The sequence below is a fragment of the Sceloporus occidentalis genome, unplaced genomic scaffold (assembly GCF_023333645.1).
Source record: "Sceloporus occidentalis isolate IW3139 unplaced genomic scaffold, rSceOcc1.0.p SCAF_5, whole genome shotgun sequence".
Taxonomy (NCBI): domain Eukaryota; kingdom Metazoa; phylum Chordata; class Lepidosauria; order Squamata; family Phrynosomatidae; genus Sceloporus; species Sceloporus occidentalis.
In genome coordinates this window covers 131,752,425-131,775,170 of record NW_028316985.1, presented here as the reverse complement: position 1 = coordinate 131,775,170, position 22,746 = coordinate 131,752,425, and the positions used below count along the sequence as shown (strand labels likewise).

Here is a 22,746-nt window from a genome sequence, read left to right as displayed (position 1 = left end):
GCAGGATTACAGTTATTTTGTAAATGTAGTCAGTTGCCACTATTAACTGTAGAGTTACCAGGGAGTTTATCGCACTGGCCCTAAAATGGGCCAGGTTCTAAAAAGTGCATGCGCACGGAACGAGATGGGGCCAAGAACCCTATTTTACTGCACAGTGGAACACCGCCTTTGCCGCTGGGCATTCCAATTGCATCCCTGTTCAGTTCCAGAGGGCGCCATTTCTGAGAACAGTTCTAAAGCATTCAGGATTATTCCTGACGTTTCAGGTGCAAAATCTGAGGCTTGGAGGCTTGTGATGTTATGGGGGGGGGGGGGGGGGGAGAGAGACCTGGTTATTACAAGAAGCAACCTTACTGATATCATTAGGCATGATATATTAAGCATCAACCACAGCTGCTCAGAGTCAGACATTGAGAGGCTAGGGTTCAAATCCACACTCAGCCATGGAAGCCCCTCACACTCTCTTAGTCCTAGAGGAAAGCAACTGCAAACCTCCATGGAATAAATATTGTTAAGAATCCTGTGATAGGGTCACCATAAGTCGGAGTCAACATGAAGGCACATAGTGACAAAAACTTGCACACACACTTTTTAAGACAGTTCTCTCACCTTGAGATTCCTTCCCCTTGGCTTTGGATTGGAAAAGAGGGACCAAGTACTGAGATCTGGGAATCCTATTTGTGAACCACAAAACAATTAAGAGTCAAGTAGTGAGGAATCTAAATAAAGGCACCAGATCCCTTCTGATTCTGGAAAAGGTCAACCCTGATTAATACTTGGATGGGAGACTGCCAACGAACACCAGCTGCCACAAGAAAACCCTATGAAATTCATGGGGTCACCACAAGTCAAAAGGTGACATGAAGGAATACACAATACGAAGGACATGAAGGAAAACAATAAATAAATCCTATTCATTCATTCATTCATTCATTTCTGTGCCTCTTTTCTTTCTGAAAAGGACCAAGCCAAATAAAACCATTTTAAGACATTACAATAATAAAATAAAATAAAAACAGTTAAAATCAACTAGCTAAAAGCAGTATAAAATTACATAAACATACAAAAGTTGAAAACATAATTAAAGCACTTCTACCAAAGTAGATTCAATCCCACTGGCTCCTATAAAAACACCTTATGTGAAAAGTGATTTGTGAGCAAGAAGCTTATGTGAAAGAGTGTCAACCCACATCTGAGTACAGTAAGGCTGCAGTAATGTGTTGTTCCTCCACACTTTGGCCATATACATGGAGGGGGAAATCTTGTATCATTCTGTGTTACAGAAGAGTCTGTGCCAGACGCTTACTGTTCAAAGGATTAATTATCTGTTCCAACATTATGTTTCATTGGCTTCACTGAATCCCACAGGATCATTCAAGATCTGCATACTCAATGTAATATAGATAATGTGAAATAACTTTCCATCTACATCCTGAAACATAATATGAAATTTAGTTGGCATTTTGTTGTCTTGGAAACGGGCTTCCAACCCATGCTGTGGTCTTCTAGTCTCCCAAGTGCCAGTGAAGTGTAAATCCTGTGTGCGCTCTTGTTCTTATGTCACACAGGTAGGCAAAAGGCTTGCATATTTCAGGAGTGGTATGTGTTCCCAATAATCATTAAGGTCAGGCAGGTTCTGCAAGGAGACAGCAACTTTTCTTGTGCATGTGCCAGAGTGCACTATTTTTCCTTATCAGTCCTTTCTCAGCACCGCTATTTAGCTGAAGCCAATTATAAAGGCAATGAAACATCAACATATATTGTCATTAGCATAAGACAAACAAATGCATAAAAATGCTAATTCTGCATCCCACCAGTTTAAGATTTTAAGAAAGCCTAGTACAATTGCTGTGCTAATAACAACAGAGTGGGGGGTGTGAATTTCTAAGTATGTACAGTGGAAGCAGTTAGTTCAGATAGATATATGTTATATTATTGCCAGAAGATGTACACTTGCAATGAAATATTGCTTTTGTTGGTGGCAAGCCAATAAAAGCAGCATGCATTAATCCAAAGGATAGTGCAAGTCAACACAGAGCAGAGGCCACATCTGAGCTCTTGGTGAAAATAGATTCAGAAAGAAGTAATTTTGTTTTGTTTTTGTAAGCCTTGAAAGCTATAGCAATCCAAAAACAAAGCCAGGACTGTCCAGGCTTTGCAGACATTATAATTAGAAAAGCATTATGCTAGCACACAGAGAACATGCATTAAAAGATTGGAAACAATCCATCAGAAATTAATCTGTTAGTTCATTATTTGATTAAATGCTTGACAACTATTCTTTAAAAACAATGGTTGGCATCCTTTAGCAGTTATGAATGTGTAAACTAAATTTATACAGTTGTAACTGTTCAGTATTCATGCTTACAATCATTGCACTGTTGCCACTATCACAAATGTTTCCCCAAACATAATGAAGGGCCAAAACAGATGGACCTAAAGGGGTAGCTTGACACCACCCCTTTGATCAATTGGTGAGGACCGCAGCCAATCCGGCTTTTTTTTTCTGGCTCAAAAAGAAGCCATGCCCCCATGTGCCATGCCTCCACGCTGCCCCCGTGCTGGTCTGTACCAACCCTAAGTATCATCTCTTGACTTTACTCCTAGCAACAGAGATCTATTCTATTGGTGATTGGGTGTGGCATCATAATCTTTGTAAAGCCCTCCTGCCAGCAAACTGTGGTCTGACAATTAGAATTAGGACTGCTGTTGCAAGCCCCCTTCTCACTGCAACTCACTAGCAAGAGACGGCTGAAAATGTCATCCTGTAGCACCCCAATCCATAGCAGAATAGACCATCACTCAGTGTGGATGCTGGCTAGTAAGGCAGATCTGGGGAGTGAGGTCAAGAGATAGAAGATACATAATTAGTCATACATAACTACAACTATGATGCAGGATCTTGGCTGATATTTTAATGATTAAATATATAATTTTAAAATATTAATTGCCCACCACCTTATTTTGAGTAACAATTAGAACTTTTTCACATGGGAGGCAAGCATCATTAAAATATGATTAAATCATGGTAATAGCACGATCAGGGGAAGATTATCACATCACCGTGCGCTTCTCTCATTCATGTCCTGTACGTTACCCAGTGACGTGTCCATTACAGTTCATGCACAAGACACAAATGGGAGAAGTGCATGGGGGTGTGATACCCCCCCAATCATGCTATTACCATGATTTCATCACGTTTTAATTATGCTTGCCTCCTCCGTGTGATAGAGCCCTTAGTGTTTCACATTAATGTTTATTAGTGCCCATATCTAGAAAATTTATTTATTTATTTATTTTTTAAAAGGCCAGAATTGTTGTGGTAAGACGTGCTAGTGTTAACCACAGATTAGGCTAGTTTAAGTCCTTTCTTAATCATTGCACAAGGAGATATTCAATGCCTTCTTGTGCAGTGGTTTTCCACACACGGTACAATGGCCACAACCCCATACCTTCTGATGCAAACAAATTGGCCAGAGAGGGTGCACAAGGATAATCCTATCATGGCATTGCCCAGCTGGCAGCAAGACCTCTGCATGAGAATGTTGGTAGACCTAATTAAGTATAAACTTGATTTGTTTGAGCTAATTAATTCATTATACCGTATTTTCTTGAAATTTACTTAACAGTTCTGTGTTAGTGAATTAATTTCACTTTACGAATGCAATGCTAATGTTAGTACTGCCAGTAACATTTTTAGACTTTGTACATCTGGGATAAAAGTGCAAAAAGGCTCATGGGAAAACACACAAAGTACACTCAGAGTGCATCTACACTATGGAAATAATGCTGTTTGATACCACTTTAACTGTCATTGCTACATCCCACAGGCCCCTGGGATTTGTTGTTTTTTGAGGCACCAGCACTCTTTGATAGTGAAGGCTCAAGTCCTTGTAAAACTACAAATCCCTAGATTCCATAGGTTGCATCTACAGCACTTAAGTGGTGTCAAACTGCTTTATTTCTACAATATAGATGTACCTTCAGTGTCCCTGCCAAATGTGCACCACATCCCCACTCTGCCCCTGTTCAGTGGGAAGGGAGATTCTAAGCCTCTTTTGCTAAATATGCTTAAAATCCTTCAAATTATTGCGAACCATTTGCTCAGTCACAGGCTGAATCCTCTCATACACTTTTTTTTTTAGTTTTATATTTGGTGAAAAAGAAACCTTTGGCACAGTTACCCAGAGAAAATGCTTTTCTTCTAAGCTGCGTATAAGGAAAATACATTTTGTCATTGTTTATGTTGGCTGTAGATTCATTGCTTTTACAAGAAGATAGTTCAGTTTTACAGCTTGCTCATTTAAACCTTTCAAAATTTCAGCTCTGCAGTTCAAGTCAATAGCTCCGCAGATCAGAATTCCCTCTAGGACTGTTAAATTCCATGGAGGGCAGGAGTTAAATATGGGTGCTTCTCTGTTTTGATGTTGCGCTCGATCCAGATGATAGTAACAGCACATTTTTAAGAAGCTCTGATCTTTGAGAAGAAAATAGAAGAGAGGTGTCTGTAATCATAGAGAAATTAATAATGAAAAATCCCTGCTGAAGATCCTCCTGGCTAGTCTGAGATTCATTTCAGTTATTTCAAAAAGACTCCCCACGTGTGCACTACAGTATGTTTTCTGTTTTCTGTCTAGCACTTATGTGCCAAATGATTATTTCCTCTAAATGGTTTTCAACTCATTATTTCCAGCAGCTTTCCAATTCTTATCCAGATTTCCCCCTTTACTTGATATCATACAAGTGTTACAGTTGTAGTTATCATTATTAGTTATAATTATTCCTATTTATTATTTTCAGGTTTGTTCTCAATAACTATTGCATCTCTGTAGTATCCACAAAGTTGGACTTGGACCTGGGTTCCAATTCCAGCTCAACAATGAAGACCAGAGATTTGCCAATGCTTCTCAGTAATGTACTGTACCTTTGAACAGAATATCTGATAGATTGAGAAAATATGTAAATTATTTATCGACATACCGTAGGTCTTAAAGTAGTTAATCAAATGCCTTTGTTTGCTGTTACTGCACAAAAGATTAGACTACAACTTTAAAGTCTCTTGGTAAGTTGTGCATATGTTGAACTGAGTTGATTACTATTGTAAAAATCCCTTCTTAGAGTTATAGAAATATACACAATAAAATAGATTGACTTTTTGATCTACTCTTAAGATTTCATTCATTCAAGTAAGAATTCCCAATGAAAATAGCATTGTATTACATGATAGTAATGTGCATCTTGTCCAAAGAAGTATTTTATACAAATCAGATGCACTCTGTCCAAAACCTGATCTCAAAAAATACAAGGTGAAATAAGAGTAAAATTTATGTATATACTCATGTGTAACTCTAAAAATTTTAGTAAAAACTTTGACCCCAAAAACCAGAGTCGACTTATCCATGGGTCAATGTTAGTACTGTACTTTAACTCTTATTTTAAAAAAGGTACTATCCCCTGATGAAAGGCAAGAGTATAATCTGCCCTGGAAGCACTGACCCCGCTCTATTCTCTCATCCATCCAGGATGAGCACAGTTATGCCTGCTGGAATTTGGCATTGTTTTCCTCTGCTTTATCCTTTAGATCCATTGTTACATGGCCTTAAGTTTTACCTTCAACTTATCCATGGGTCATATCAAAATTCATAATTTTGGCCCCAAAACCTGCTCTCGATTTATACATGAGATTGACTTATATTTGAGTATATACAGTAAATCAGAATGTAAGAGTAAAATTAAATTTTAAAATATGAAACATACATTTCTTATAGTGTTGGGTGTTTCTTAATCCAAAAGAAAGAAAATAAGAAATAATAATACAGGACTTTTAAATCCAAATTTGTTACGCAGGCTAATACCAAAAAAAAATGGCAAAAATCAATATATTTGTTGTGATATATTTTTATGCCACCCATTTTTTTCATTTGTAAAGGGGAAATGACAGGTGTCTGAAGTTGAAGGATAGGGTTTACAAGTATGGAAGTGACTTGTTTAGTCTAATTCTGTATGAATTCTGCTGCAAAAAAAGTGACTCAGGGAGATTAAAATGTGCCGTCGTAGTGGAAACACTAGCATATGAGGGTAAACGCAGGATGGAGATGCCAGAATCCTACACTTGCCATCTTGGATCCTTTGCTGGAAGGGTGAGAATCTAATGTGATAAACACATATCTTTCCATGGTGTGATCTGAAGGCCCATAATGCAGTTCAATGTGAGATTTGTAATTTAGATGACGCCACTTGGCAACCAGGTATGAACTCCTCTCAGAAAATTATCTGATAGACAGATAAATCAATAACCCTTGCTTTTCATATGGCTTCTTCTGGAAACAGTGCCTTGATGGAGTGGAAAGAGAACTGAGGCAAATTTAATATTTGTAAGAAGCAGCAGCAAAAGAAGCATATCAAAGAGACCTAATCCAAACTGTTGTGGAGAAGGAATGGAGGGGAGGAGAGAATACGTGTCCTGAAAGTGAGATGGAGCCCTGAGCAGAATCACTGAATGCATGGTAACATTTTGCTGAAGGTCTCCTCTTGTTGTTAAATGATTTAAAGCTGGTAAAAGCAAAGAACACGGTTGTGTGTGTCTGTGCACACAAATCACCTGTTGATTTATGTCAAACCCATGAATTTCACAGGGTTGTCCTAGGCAAGAAATGCTCAGAAGTGGTTTTGCCAGTTTCTTTCTTTGGAAATATAAGATTGCACCTGATATTCACTGGCAATCTCCCACCCCTGTAGGGTTGACTAGGGTTTATCCTTCTTAGCTTCAAAGATCAGAGGGGATCTGGTGCCTTTAGAGTGTTCAGGCCCTAAAAAACAGGTAGATTCATTTTGTTGATCTGACTGGCACTAAAGAATCCTGCGAAGGAAAAAGACAACCTAGAATACACAGGAAGCCATTGGCTTTTATGTGTTTTGTGACTGAGTATTCATTTCCCTTCATGTACAATGCCTGATGATGATAATTTTATTCATGTATATATCCCACCTTTTCCCAAATCCTGGGACTCAAATGCTTATTATTATTATTATTATTATTATTATTATTATTTTATTCAGTGATGAAATTCTACATTATATTACAATATATTACACAGTATTTTCATAGATTTCCCTACATTTTCAAGTGTTTATCTTCAGTTTACATTTCATACATCATAATATTGTTGTTTTCCCTTTTACTTAAATTTTCCTCCCAACTATCCCAACCTTGTTTCATATAAATTTGTTTGGCACTTAATTGAACAGTTTTTAGCCATATTCTTTATCTCCTCTATTTGAGAATAGTTACAAGTATTTTAAAATGAATTGTTGTTGCTGTTGTGTACCCCCAAATCAATTTTTACTTATGGTGGCCCTAAGTTGAACCCATCATAAGGTTTTCTTGGCAAGTTTCTTCTGAGGGGGTTTGCCATTACCATTCTCTGAGGCTGAGAGTATGTAACTTGCCCCACGTCACCAATGGGTTTTAATGCTCAAGTGAGGAACTGAACCCTGATCACCAGTTATAGTCCAACACTTAAACCACTACACTATTCTGGCTCTCTGTGTTGAATTCAAATTAAAATACTTATTAAAACCTACAAATAGAAATATATAAATGCTATTTTACAATACAGTTAAGCAACCTATGGAACTAAAAGCATTTGTTTCATTTATAGCAAGTTATTTTTAAATGCAATTAAGTAAACTATAGAATTAAAACTGTTTAAAAATTCATACCAGTTCCTAAAAGCTTCTCAGAAAAGAAAAGCTTTTAGTTGCTGATGAGAGGTGAATATGAAGGGAGATGTTCCAGCTTCCATGAAAACTGCCATGACTCCTCAAGAGGAACCAAAGTGGGGAACAGACATGCAGGCCTTGCCCTCCAATCCATCCCAATGTCTAAATCATCACCCTGAATGTTGTGATACGTATTCAACTGTCACATATCAGAATGTGATATGTATTCAACTTTCACAGACCAGAATTACATTACCATTCCAGCATGACTACCCTGAAACCTGCTTGCCTCTATCTTATTGCTTGCACACTCCCTGGTCCAACTACTGGAGAGACATCTGCTTCTGGCATCTCCAACCTCTGAGCAGTCAGTCATCCTGCGGGTTGGCTAGCCATTCCTACTATTCCAGGCACTGAAGATCTGCATTTGCTGTCCTGCAGCCAGCAAAGGGATGTCTAATCTATTGAGAGCCCATACCTTGTGCAGTTTTCAAGCCTCAAAAGGAGCAGAGATGGTTTGGGGTATACTATAAGTCCTTTTGTGTATGATTCTCTCTGGCTTTGAAATCCCTAGAGAAAATCCTCACATACCTCATTGGTAGCTATGTTGACTACAGCCTTCCTTGTTTATTGCTCTGCTATTGTTGTGTGTGTGTGGTCTTTAAAAATATATATTTGCAGAAGACATTTCTGCATGCAGAGTTTTCAGCTATTGATCTTTTATGAACATTGGCACACTCTCAGCTTTGTTAACATTAACTGTCCCCCTTTATATTTTGGTTTCTGTCTCAGGTCTGGATGTGTGGAGGTGGTATGTTTGATGTTCCATGTTCTAGAGTTGGACACATCTACAGGAAATATGTTCCTTACAAAGTCCCATCTGGCACCAGCCTAGCAAGAGTAAGTAACTTGGTCTGTATTTGATTTGATTTTTTAGTTGTAAACACTGGTGGCTTGGGTCAGGGTTTTTTATACAGAAGTCAAGTTTATCTAAAGAAATAGAATCAGAACATAGGCCCTACATTCAAATATAGAGTTCCAAATCTTTCATCCTTTGGTTTGAAGGATCAAGAGATGAGTTCAGGCACTCCTTTGTTTTATTCTCTCTCACTTAAAGATGGATAGAAGAGTTCCTGACTTCTTAAACCGCAGCTTGCCATCACATCCACTGATGCTTGTACCCTTTCTTTGCCAAGATTTAATCAAACAAACGCTTGCTTCAGGAAAGTCTCTGTCTCTAAAGACTTGTAAAAGCAGCAAATAAGGAACTAGTACCTCCCCAAAAAGGTGAAGAGACCTAAATTCCCTGCCTTCCTAGCATTAAAGCAGTTGTTTTGACCCTGGTTTGCAATCCTAGTTTCAATATAAAAGTGTGTGTAACAGTAAGGAGTACTCTGCAGGAGAGATAATAATGTTGACTAGAGGCAAAATGATGGACTGTAACTGATGGAAGACACAGCCATGGCATTTAAAGTGCATGTAGCACAATACTTGTCTAGGGCCTCAAGAAAGGCAATAAACAGCTTCAGGAAAGTCTCTCTCTCTCTCTGTAAGTCTTGGCCAAATTTTAAACTGTACTCCAGGAACTCTGTAAGGTTTAAGGATCACTAAAACAGCCTTGGAGGCCACATTCTTCCCATCCTGGTCTGCCTCTAATATTCCTCTTCTCAGTGACAGGATTGTACCTGCAACTCAATCCCTTTCTGAAAAAACACTTAGTACAGGTTGCTGCAATTTGTAGAAGGTACAGCCCATAACCCTGACCCAGTATTTTGCTCTGATAGTCTGGTTTCAGTTGAAGAGGCTAAAATTCAACTGATTGTCTGTTCTGTGTCCCCATGCTCCATTTCATATTTTAAACTGGCCCAATTTTCCAGGGACAGTCTCAATTAATGTTCTGTCACCTATTTTAATCAGTTGCTTTTTAAATGTTCCAGTCTCTCCTCTTCCCAGTTTCCTGCTTTGTCTTCATCTTACTTCAGTGGCTGCAAACTGAATTCAAAATGGGAAAGTAGTTTGCACTCAGTCAACTCAGCAGTAGGAAGGAAGGGGATGAGGTGGAGTCTTGTCAGGTGACAGCAAACTGCTACAACTTCTCCAAGCTTATACGTTCTTCCTGATTAATAGTTCTTGCTGCCTTGGCCACACTCTGGTGTTGCTTGATAAAATGTCCCAGTTTTCATCAGGGAAATGTTGGAAGCCTGTTACATTAAACACTAACCTCAGCTGCCACTACTGCTGTTATTGTTGTTATTATTTCCATTTTTCTGCAAAATTGGGACTCAAAGCAGCTCACAATTTAAAAGTACAATACAATTAAAACATATGAAAACAGAGCATTAAAGTTTTACAGAATATGGCATTTTGACAGCCCAACCTACCATTAAGAAACACCAAGTGTAAGAAATGAGGAACACATACACTTTTCAAGATAGCCATCTCAGCCTGAGGGCCAGAGAAGAGAATTTGGATCTAGGAACTCTAGCTGTGCATAAGGGCAGCATAGGGCAGTCTTCCTTCAGCTTTTCCTCCCTGTTGGAGGAAAAAGCTGTGTGCACACCATGTGGGTTATCCTGTGTCTCCTGAACTAGACAGTGGAAGACCTCTGGATGCCGTGCTGTCAGCAATTGTTAAAGAAAGGAGTTTATCAGATGCAAGTTTTTGGCGATTTTTCCTGCCCAAAGAGTCACTTTTGCGCAACCAACATTGCGCAATAAAGTGATAATGCGGTTTTCTTCCAGACGTCATTCATTTCTATGGGAGCCCGTTGCGCAATGCTTCTGTAGTTTTAGCGTCATTCCTCCTCTTTGGGGGAATTATGGGGGGGGGGGGGAAGGAAAGTCCGGCAGTTGTCTCCCATTATCCTTTCTAATGCATTGCGAAATGGTTTGGTGTGGTAGGGAGTAACGCAACGTGACGCAAAAGTTACTGATTGCAAAGTTCCCATGATGCTGAGCTGCTTTTTCACCCCTTTCCCTTCCGGTGGCCTTCCTTTTTCAGGGCAACCCCGGGGGAGGGGGTTTTGAGTGTATATATATATATAAATATATATATATATATAAATTTGTGTTCTGAGTGAATATGTGCAGAGATACATTCTTTGTGCGAATGCAAACGTGCATATATATGTGTGTGTGTGTGTGTGTGTGTGTTTTGCCTTGATGTGTGATGGGGGAATACATAGGATGCTATAAATTAAGGGGACCCTAAAGGATCATAGAATACATAGGATGCCAGAGAGTTGGGAAAGACCTCAAAGGGTCATCCAGTCCAGCCCCTTCTTCTGTCCTGAAGGAATACATGTGAATATAAAAACGCGCATGTGTTATCAGCTATTGTGGATACCGTGAATATGCAGAGAGATGTTTATTAGTATGTGTCTCTGACATATATGTGTATATATATGAATATCTGTCTTGTCTGCCTGTATTTATAAAGAGGGGTGTGTGTGTGTGTGTGTGTGTGTGTGTGTGTGTGTGTGTGTGTGTGTTCTATATGTATAGGTATATGTATATGTGGGGGGGGGAGTGGGGTATGTACCTATATGTAAATCTAATCTATGCAAGGGACCCCCAAGGGTCATCCAGTCCAGCCCCTTCTTCTTTTCTGAAGGAATAAATAGGACCCTAAGAAATGGAACTGGTGCCAAAGGGCCATCCAGTCCAGCCCCTTCTTCTTTTCTGAAGGAATAAATAGGACCCTAGAAATGGAAGGGGTGCCAAAGGGCCATCCAGTCCAGCCCCTTCTAAGCCTAACCCTTCCCCCCTCCTTTTTATTTAAAGAGCCAGGCACAAAATGCCCCAAAGTGCGCACATTTTGTCAAATAAACCTCTTATGATCTGCCCTTGGCCCCATTTTCAACCTCAAAATGCAAGTTAATGCATCCTGTATCCCCCACTCCTTGCCACCCCAGAATGCCTCTTGCACGTGTAATAATAATAATAATAATAATAATAATAATAATAAATTCATCACCTCGTAAATGCCAGAAAAGGATGCGATTGTCATGCATTCTTTTATGCATTTAAAAGCAATTCAGAGCTATCCCTGAATTCCTTGCAAAAGCATGTATCGTTTTGCCAATTGCCTAATTGACAAGAGCAACAAATGTAACATTCAAATGTAACATTCGCATTTTAGGATGGATTCTCAAAGGAAAAAAAGTCTATATATAACGTGGCTGGCAGCTTGTTCCCTTTCCCTTTCATTTGCTGACTTCCAGCAAAGGGAAAATGTTGCAAAGGGCAAGAATATATATATTTCTCAAGAAAAAACAAAATAAAACATGTGCACATTTTGCCAAAAATAATTTTTTAAAAAAGGGAGGAAAGTTCCTGACGGGAGCTCCGTTGGTGCCCTGCATTTGACCTGACCTGACCTGCCCCCTTTCCTCCTGCTTACACTTTGCCATTGCCTTCCACTGAGGCTGAAAGAGAGAGACCTGTCAATTCCAACTGACCCATGCAATCAATTGGGAATAAAAGGGAAATGCAATGCAGGCATTCTGAGTATAGCATCCGCATATAACACAAACAATAACAACAATAATAATCATGTCTCTTAAGTTCCAGGAGCAAGAGGAAAGCAAGCACCCAAAAAATCATGTGCATAAATTGTCAAAAGAGGCTGCTTCTGTTGCATCCATTTCCCTACATCCACAGCTTCTCTCCACAGCCCTATTTCCCTGGGCAATCCTCCTCCTCCTCTTCCTTCCTTCCTACCATCACCTCCCTCTGAGCTGCCCTGGCTCCTTCATCCTCCTCCTCCTCCTCCATCACTTTCTCTATTCCCCCCCCCACCTCCCTATGACAGCCCTTTGCAGTCCTAAAGCCATCCAGATTTTCCCTTTTGCCTTCTGTCACCCTTTGCATCAAGATTCCCCTTTTTCCTTCGGCTCTTTCCTTCTCCCCCTCCCCTCCACTAAATAGGATCCTAGAGATGGGGGGACCCCCTTGCTCCCCCAGAAGCACAAAGGTCACGATACAACCAAAACCTCCAAAGGGCATGCACAAAGATTTTGATGCGAAATGTTTGACAGAAGAGGAAGGTGCTGGTGTAGTAAACAGATCCGCTGTGCATGGTTTCGCATCACGCAAATCACCTTGTATAACACTAACATCACGTTTCAGGGGAATGAAGGAAAAGCAAACAATGTGGTAAAACATCGCATTATAAGGTCAATTCGCAACGTTCGTTTCACTTCCTTAGTGGAATTGAGGGTCCAAAACTTGCGTCTGATAAACCTCAAAGATTCAGCATATATTTGGCAAATCAGATTAAGCAGAACTTTGCAAAAGCTGAAGGAAGAAGCTGTTCAGATCAAAGGTAAAATAGAATTTCTTTTGCTATCGAGGCTGGACTAAAGTGCCACCTGATCACACAGAACACTCCTCCAAATGAGGAGGGGGAAAGGACAGGAGGAGGATGTGTAGACATGGTGCCATGGTTTCAGTAAAGCCCATAGCACCAAATGCAAGGGTGAAGGCATCAACAACAAGCAAAGCTGCTTACAGAGTCATCAATCCCTGACTCTGGATCTTAAGATCCAGTTTTTGTGAGAAGCATAGATGTTTAAGAAAATCATGGAACTGTTGCTCTCCAGAACAGCAATGGGCTGTTCAGGGTGCAGCAAATTTGCTACCCGGAGTCACTCGAGGTGGTTGTCTCACCAATATTAAGGCAGGTTGGGCTGTCAACATCTTTAGTTTATAAAACTTATCTCAGCTGATGCTACTTTGTAATATTTGGCAGCTTTAACTGGAAGGGGGTTAGGGATAATTTATTAGCTATTCCTGCAATGCTTTGTGCTTGAATTGTGTTTGTCTATAGCTATCCAAAATATTTGTTACAGTTATTAGACACTGTGTAGTGGCCTGTTTGAAACCCTTTTGCATCTTTCAATCCTCTTCTCTCCTTTCCTTCAAGTCCCATTTCTTCAGTATTGCTCTCTTTAACTTTCTAACCAAGCCTGGGATTGTATGGTCACCAGTGTTTTCTAACCAACTTCCATTGTCCTTTTTAAAATCCTTTCTATTTATGTGGTTATTTTTAGCATTACAATTCAGATAACTTATTTATTAAAGCTGTAAAAAAAATATGGACAGATAAGAACCAACAAAGTGAAACATGATGCTACTGTTCATGTTTTCAAGTGTGTTAAATGCATTCCTATGAGCTGTTCAACACGATAGGGACATTTTGAAATAAATTTGTTCATAATGTTATGTGTTTTATGAGAAGAAAAATTATTGGTTGCAAAGGCAGTAAAGGAGTAGCAAGTTCTTATAATATGTCCCTTTCTTCTAGACCTTTGAATGATCTTCATCAGTAGGTTAATACAATGAGCCCGTGGTATCTGCTATGGTTTGGTTCCAGGATCCCTCATAAATATCAAAATCCATGGATGCTCAAGTCCCATTAAATACAGTGGTATAGTAAAATGGGGCCTATTATATAGTCTAATGAGTCATGCCATCTCATATGTCCAAAGTATGTTAGCCTCAAGGGGCGGCTACCAGCCATCCCTTTTCCAACCAAATCAGGGCCATGGCAACCGCAGCCTCAATCTGGCCTTTCCAGGGCTGCAAAAAGCCACAAAAGCAGCTCCTTTTTGCACCCTGGAAAGGGTGTGATAGCTGCAGTGGTGTGCCTGTGGATGCAGTGCTGGAGAAGCGCTGTGATGCATTGCACCATGTGATGCAGCATCATTGCACCCTGGGGGCAGAGCCAGGGCATGCAGTATGTAGTTGCTACACCCCAACCCCAACCCCAGGCCAGCCCAAAGTGCCGGTCTGCACAGGGTGTTTCTGTCAGCTTTCTTGAATGTCCAGCATACATGTAAACTACTACAGGTATATAAATAGTTGCAAAGCATTTGTTTCAATACGTTAATGCTAATTCTGTGAATGTACTCGGTTGGACCAAAACTCTTTATGATTGGGCCAAAGTTCTTGCAAGCATACGTAAGAATATACTCAATAGGACCCAAACTGTTATAAGCAAGGAAAGCCTCAGAGCATTCTGTGTGTTGTAGTTATCAGAAACAGATGTGGAGGTTAGATGCCATGCATCATCCCTAGTTTTTATCCCATTGGCTTTCTGTGCCCTTTCTTTTCAAATTCAGTGGCTTAGAAATTTCTCAGAAGAATCAAGTTGTATTGTTTCCCATAAAATGATAACAAAAGGCAACCTGATGTGAGGCATAAGTCATTTAGAAATAAGTATTCTCAGGATATCATTTCTTAAAGTGTTCTAATTGCACACACACAATGCCTGCTGGCATTAATTTTTTATTCCATTGTGGAGACAAAGCAGGTGGTAACCTATCTTGCTGTGCCAGCTGAAACGTGCTGTATTTGTTCTGTATCTCACTCTCTTTGTATTCAGATACTTCTTGTTGCTTTTGAGACATCTTGCTTTGTTCCAATGCTTGGAACAAAACAAATTAATAAAATTTGGGAGAGCTGATTCTAAATGAACTTAGGAAGCAAAGCACAATGGAAGAAACTGTTCCAAACAGAAGCATTATCTCATGCCACAGATTATGAGATTTGCATTGTTCATTGTCATTCTACACAACATGTCTCTCAGTGCTCTATGGCTGCTACTCTGTTAAAGAAGTAACATTACCAGGAGTGCATCTGGCATTTTTAAAAGGTAATAATATGAGGTATTCACTGTTGGAATATTCTGACAACAAATATCTCCACCAGGAATCTGACGGGAGAATGCACAGCTAAGTTTATCTACTGAGGAAAAAACAAGATGGAAACCAGCAGTAGAATAATATTTAGCAGCTTTTGCTTGTACTAGAACATGTGTGAGTGTTCCTTCAGATTAGAGGATTCGGGTAAATTGCACAGTATAATTTTATTTCAGAGAAGGGGTGAAAGGAGGCATTGCTGAATGATGTTCCACTTCAGAATGTCCCAGCATATTTAGAGCTAGTATGTCGCTAGCATGTCATATCCACAATTTAAAACTGTTAAGATGGCAGTTTAGCCCTTGCCTTAATGTATCTTGTGTAAAAGTGGGAGCCTAGTGCACATACAAGTCTCCAGAGCACAGCTAAAGTGAAAACAATAAAATGAGATGGGTATTTTTAACTATTATTTTTATTTTAGAAAAAAACATTCAGAATTTGGTCCCACTAGTCTACCCTATGATGCAACTGATATACCTAAGGCAACAATCCAATGCTCTCTTACTTGGGAGTAAGCCCCACTGAACTTAATGGACTTACTCCTGAATTAGCACGTATAAGAGGGCAATGTACGTATGTTATGCTTTTATTCAAAGCAAGTGGAAGTAATTAGGCTGCCAAGATTATTTTTTTTAAAAAAAAAAAAAGGTTCATCCCATTATTCACACATTCTCACTCTTAATCTCACCTCTCATCCACAATTTAAAAACTGTTAAGATGGAAGTTAAAACAAAAATAAACTAAATTTCTATTTTAAAAACAGCTTTAAAAACAAGTTAAAACAGCATTAAAATATGCTTAAAAACTTAATAAAATAAAAACACTACACCACCCCATTAAAAGGTTTATCTGCTCCATAGGAGGAAAAAAACTTATTTAAAGAAAAAGATATTTACTTGCCAACAGAAGAACAGTAGGAAAGGGAATTCCATAACTTGGGAGCAGCCACTGGGAAGGCTTGCTCTAGCTCTTACACTCTCTCTTGTGTCCTCACCAGATGTGCCTGGAATGGTGGTGGGACCGAGAGAAAGTTTTCCCTTACAAATATTGAGAGAACAGGCAAGCATATATATGGAGATACAGTTATTCAAGTAGTTTGGCTTTAAAGGTCATAGCCAACACCTTGTTATGCAAGCTACATTGATACACTCATTCAAGATCAAGTGGACCAGAGGTATTTTTCCATTCACCAACCTGGCAATAAGCAGCATTTTCATTTGAGGGGGCATGTTGCCAATGCTTATTGTCATTGTGCACCTTCAAGTCATTTCTAGCTTATGGTAAACCTATCATGGGGTTTTCTGAGAGTGAGAGTACACACTTTGCCCAAAGCTATAGGTTTCCATGGCCAAACCTGAATTCAATCCCTGGTCTCCAGAGTGATAATCATAGTGCAAACCACCATGCCATACTGACTCCTTGCCAATTCTAGCCAGGCTATGTGAGGTAGGGAACAGTTTGGGGGCAGTCAACACCCTGTGGTTCTCCCTTCTCCCATACTGATAATACTATATCTCCACTCTATAGCTCTCTCTACCCATTATTGTTGGAATACCTGCTGCCTGGACTTCTTCCCCTCCCATGCTCTTTAAATCACACCTTCTTCTTTTTGCCACGCTACTAAACAGAGAAACTGGGCCTCAGCCTCACTTCATCCTTGAAGTGGCTCTCCCAAAGGGGTGATTCCCTTTGGACTCACCCCTCGAGAGTTGTCCACCCAGCAGTGAGTCAGCCACCCTAGGCAGGCAGCTTATATCCTTGCAGGAGCAGGGCAGGTGTTGGTTTAACTGATTAGCCAGGCAACTACCGGTGGCCTGATTTTGCAGCCAGTTGTGGTCTTTCAGGCAGGCAGCAGTCTTCAAAAATTGGGGAAGCCCTGGCAGTAGCAAGCAGAGGCACAAGCTGGTAAAAGGGGTTCTCTCTTCTCTGAAGGGTGGTGATGGTTTTGATATTATTATTCTCCACATATGCTCAGGCCACTGCCCCCAGACATGCAGCTTATATCCCCTTGTTGGAAAGGAAAATATGTTGGTTTGTCTGTTTAGTCAGGCAGCTAGTTCAGTACCTGGGGCCTGGTTCACATTTGCTTTCTCTGAGTCTACCTTTCAAAGCTTTTAACAGCTGAAAGAGATGTACATAGTCAACAGAAATGGTTTTCCCAGGAATGGGAATAGCTCCTGTTATCTACAAGACCATTGTGCTTACAGTGTACCCTTGGTATCCTCTGGGGTTTGATTCCTGGACCTCCCATGGATATCAAAATCCGTGGATGCTCAAGTCCCACTATATACAGTGGCATAGTAAAATGTTATCTATTTTATAATGGCAAAATCAAGGTTTTCTTTTTCTTTTCTTTTCTTTTTAAACTATAGATGCATTTTTAAACTATAGTTGGTTGAATTCTTGGATAAAAAAATAATCCTTGAATAAAAATCCTTGGATATGGAAGGCCCACTGTATTTTATGTTGCTTCATATTCAGAGTAGATTATAATAACATCAGGAAAAAGAGGTGTTGATGGTGTGCTTGTGTGCCCTCAAGTCACTTCTGACTTAGGACAACCCTAAGATGAATCTATGATGAGGTTTCCTTGGCAGGATTTGTTTAGTGGGGGTTTGCCATTGCCTTCTTCTGAGGCTAAGAGAACGTGACTTGCCCATGGTCATCCAGTGGGTTTCCATGGCTGATTGGGGATTTGAACCCTTATCTCCAGAGTCCTAATTCACTGTTCAAACCATTACACCATACTGCTTCTTCAGAAAAATTACATAATATCAAACAGCTTATCAAGATAATTAAATAATAATTACAATTCAAATTTAAATAACATAGAATAAAAGTCTTGCAGTATTTGTACTAATGTTTGCAAGGAAAAAAAATGACCAGCAAAAATGCATTTTATTCAAAACTAAATGTTGCCATAGTATAGGAAGGGTTTAGAAGAAGGGAAGTAGAGCCCAAATAAAGTAGAAGATGATAGCTGGAAGGGTAAGAGAGAAATAGCTTAGATTAGTTAGGTAATCTATACCTGTAAGGTATATAGTATATCGGTAGGTAGAATAGAAATGACTTCGGTAAATTTATAAAGAAGTGGGCTTGAATAAGGTATGTATGTTTGTATGTATGTATGAATATGTTTTTGTACTGTTTTAATTTTACTAATAAAATTAAAAAAAAATGTTGCCATAGCCACAATCTGTAAAGAACACCCTATCCTCATCATCTCAAAGCAGCAGCAGCACCAGCTACTACCTTTCTATATGTAATTAGACACCCCCTCAGCCCAGGCAGAAACAGAAGAGAAGAGCCAAGGCGCTATGGGATTCTCAGCTTTGGGCACAGACAACAGTTTCTGTTACTGGATACAGTCAAGGCTCTGTCTTCTTCGTCCAGGAGAAAATGGTTGGCCAAAAGGCAGGATCTAGTTTTTAATGGTCTCTCCTCTCCATTCCAGTGAAATATGCTGCCTTGGAGTGTGGTGGAGTCCTCTTCTTTGGAGGTTTTTAAACAGAAGCTGGATGGCCATCTGTTGGGGGTACTTTGATTCTGTGTTCTTGCATGGCAGGGGGTTGGACTGGATGGTCCTTGTGGTCTTTTCCAACTCTATGATTCTCTTACTGTCTCACTCTCTTTTCTGTCTGGGTTGCCATATTGTAGTTCCCCAGGGAGACATACAAGAGTTTGGAAATATTCAGCTGTTTTGGACTAGTAGTCCTAGAAATCCCAAGCCAGCATGACCCAGAAAATAACTTTTCCACACTCCAGCACAAAGATCCTGTCTTCACTGGCCATGATACTTTGGGACCCAGTAGTACCTTGCCCCTAGAGCTGCCTCACCACCCTGTTATCTCAGGCCCTACATTCCAATGCTGGGCGGCTGTTTGCATGCATGTCCCACTGTCATTCATTCTTGAGGTCAGAACCAAATGCCTGTCCTCAATCATATGATTGGGCTCTTTGTTCTGACCTCAGAGTGAGTGGCCCACTGCTACAGCAGGACACATTTCAGACATCCACCTGGCATTAGAACGAAGGGCTCCAGATCTTCTGGGACTATCCAGCGCAAACAGGGAGTTATTTTTACTGCATCATAGTGGAGGCTTTTTTTTAATACCTTGTATCTGTCATCCAGCTGATTAATGCCAGACTCAGGGTTTGCGCAGTGTTCGCACAGGATAAAAAGGCAAAAGAGAAAATATGTTGAAGGCAATAGAGATAATGTAAAAATGAGACAGAGAGGAAAAGTGAGAAGGGATTCCTGGTGACCCATAGGTGAAACCATCATGGGGCAACTTCGTCAGAGGGGGATTTCCACTGCCATCCTCTCAGGCTGAGAGAGTGTGACTTGTATGTGTGATGCATTCAAGTCATTTCTTATGGTGACCCTAAGATGAATTTATCATGGAATTTTCTTGGCAAGTTTTGTCAGAGGAGGGTTTGCTATTGCTAGCCTGAGGCTGAGAGATGTGCCTTGGGTTTCCCCCCTGGAAGTCCTGCCCTCGGAAGGCAGAAGTTCTGCCCTGGAAGGTAGGAGTCCCACCTAACCCCCCCCCAATAAGTCCTGCCCCCTGGCACCAGGTGACACCTGGTGCAGGAATACCACTGAGTTTGGACACTCAGTCTCTAAAAGATTCGCCATCACTGCCATAGGTTGTTTTAGAAAACTGAGGATTAATTCTGCTACACAGTCATAACACTTTGATAGCACTTTGATTTCTATGGCTGTATCCTATAGAACCTTGAGGTTTGTGAGTTGGCAAGGCAGATAATTCTTCGGATTCCATAAAATTTTGCCATGACATTTGAAGCAGAATCTTAATTTTGTAGCAAACAAGAGCCCCAAGGGTATATGCAACTTTGAAGGAAAAACACTGGGGCCTGAGCTTGTTCCTAGTTACCTCTAACAAAGTATTACTTCTACAAAATTAATCTCAATTTTCAAAATATTTCTACATTGAAATGCTGCTGGGAAACCAAATGAGGCACTCTGGTAACAAGTGAAAGAGATATTTGCAGTAAGGTTCTAATGAAATAATTAAACAAGTCTTTACTGTATCTAGTTAATTGAATCCCTTTCAGTAATTGCAATGAACTGTTTTGTTTTGCTTTGCTTTGTTGTTAAAGAAGGAATGAAGCCATCCATCTGATTTTTATCAGACCCTTAATAGCATTTAAATGTGAAAGGCTTCCATTTGCTTAATGTACAACCAGCCAAACCTGAATAAAGGAATGTCTTGTTGTAATTACGTGTGTGTATATCAGTGGTAACAACCAGCCTTAAGCTCAAAGAGAGATGACTGACTCTTGCTTTCTGCTGCTCAGAACCTGAAGCGTGTGGCAGAAACGTGGATGGATGAGTTCGCAGAGTACGTTTACCAGAGGCGGCCGGAGTACAGGCATCTCTCCACCGGTGATCTTTCAGCCCAGAAGGAGCTTCGCAAGCACCTTAAGTGCAAGGACTTCAAGTGGTTCATGGCTGCAGTGGCTTGGGATGTCCCCAAATATTTCCCTGCGGTGGAGCCCCCACCTGCTTCCTGGGGAGAGGTGAGGAATATACTGGAACTCACAGCCATGTTTCACAGCATGACCCAATCTTTATGATCTCAGAGCAGTCTGGTGTGGTATTAGTTCCCTTCAGAAATGCTGCTATTTTGACAAAGCTTGCATGAATCAGTCCTGAGCTCCATGATCAATGAGGCCATAGAGCAGTTCACGGCACTCAGAATACCAAATATGCCATTATTCAAATCAGAAACTGATTAAATGTAATTATCAGTTATAATTATTAATGCAGTCTGGTGTTGCATTATACAAATACAGGGCCACCTCTAGTGTTTGTGAGGTAGTCATATACCAGAAAGTAGCAGCAAGATGTGAAGGGAGGGAGCTCTGTGTGCCACAAAGCCTGCCTTGTACCCCATCAGCTAATGTAGTGGCAAAAATGCTACCCCATTTTTACAGTGAGACCTAGCTGCCAGTCCAGATGACTTTGGTAAATATTAGGAGTCCTTTTCCTCAGGCAGAAAAATGCCTCAGCCTAGCTTACATGCAACCCTTTGCTTCCCCCCTCCCCCTTCTACTCATCTAATCATAGAGTTGGAAGAGACCACAAGGGCCATCTAGTCCAACCCCCCTGCCATGCAGGAAATCTGAATCATAGCATCCCCGACAGATGGCCACCCAAGCCTCTGTTTACAAACCTCTAAGGAAGGAGGCACCACTACACTCCAAGGGAGTTTGTTCCACTGTCGAACAGCCCTTACTATCAGGAAGTTCCTCCTAATATTGAAGTGGAATCTCTTTTCCTGTAGCTTGCATCCATTGCTCTGGGTCCTAGTCTCTGGAGCAGCAGAAAACAAGTTTGCTCCCTCCTCAATATGACATCCTTTCTAGTATTTAAATACTTGAATACTCCTCCTGCTACTAATAATAACAATAATAATACTTGCAGAGGAGTGGGGGGTTGTCAGGTGGACAAACACAGCAGACACAGAATTGGCAAAGAAATGGCCACAACTTTATTACACACAGCAAACATAGCAAGAGGGTTGGCCAGAAAGCATGAGGTCTGGATCTGACATCCACCAACCCGTGTTGGTCGATGACCCATTTGCCTGGCCACGCCCAGGCTTCGGGATGACAGAGGGGTAACCGGCCTAAAACTTGCTGACCACTTAAAGTCACCGGCTATGCGCATGAGCGCATCTTCGCCCCATGTCACCGGGGAACGCTGAATCGATGTCGCCCCCACACTGGCGACATCGCTAGCCCTCAGCACCCCCGGGTCCCGGTGGGACTCCCGATTCCGTGCTCCGCAGCATCGGAAACCACGCCCATCAGATCCACGACCTATATCCCGGCCAATCAGGCCCCATCGCCCTTGCGGGCCGCCAATCAGCGGCCACTTCCGCCTCGCGAGGGAGGCTGGGAACTGTAGTTCCTGGGCCCGGAAGTGGCCCAGCGGCGCGGCGCTTCCTCCTCCGCTCCCAGAGGAGTCTGGGAGCTGTAGTCCGAGCCCCACGAGGGCTGAAAGCGCTGCGGCCATGGCGGGTCCCCGCTCAGACCCAGCCCAGCCACGGCAGGGTCCCACGGGCCGCCATGCCCCCCCGGGGGGGAGCCCACCGTTCTTCCCCCCCATCAGCAACAGGACCAGCCCGGTGAGTCAGGTGGTCCCATTTATACCCCGCCTCTCGAATCAGATCAAGGCAGCTTACAACAGTATTAAAAAGCATTAAATACAATAAAATACAATACCCCATAAACCCACCCACCATAACCAATAAATCAAAATAATAAACAACAACAATAAAACAATACAGTTA

The 22,746-nt window shown here is 41.0% G+C and overlaps 1 protein-coding gene across 5 annotated transcripts in view; it reads left to right on the top strand.

The window, feature by feature from the left end:
• The window catches only part of GALNTL6 (polypeptide N-acetylgalactosaminyltransferase like 6), a 648,223-nt gene that overhangs the window by 564,515 nt on the left and 60,962 nt on the right, over nucleotides 1–22,746 (top strand). For 4 of the 5 annotated variants that reach the window (XM_089525481.1, XM_089525479.1, XM_089525478.1 and 1 more), the window contains 2 exons: nucleotides 8,515–8,622; nucleotides 20,747–20,968. In XM_089525481.1, coding sequence (XP_089381607.1) covers nucleotides 8,515–8,622; nucleotides 20,747–20,968 — 330 coding nt within the window. The remainder of the gene's footprint in view (nucleotides 1–8,514; nucleotides 8,623–20,746; nucleotides 20,969–22,746) is intronic. The other variant, XM_089525480.1, reaches the window with a different exon arrangement.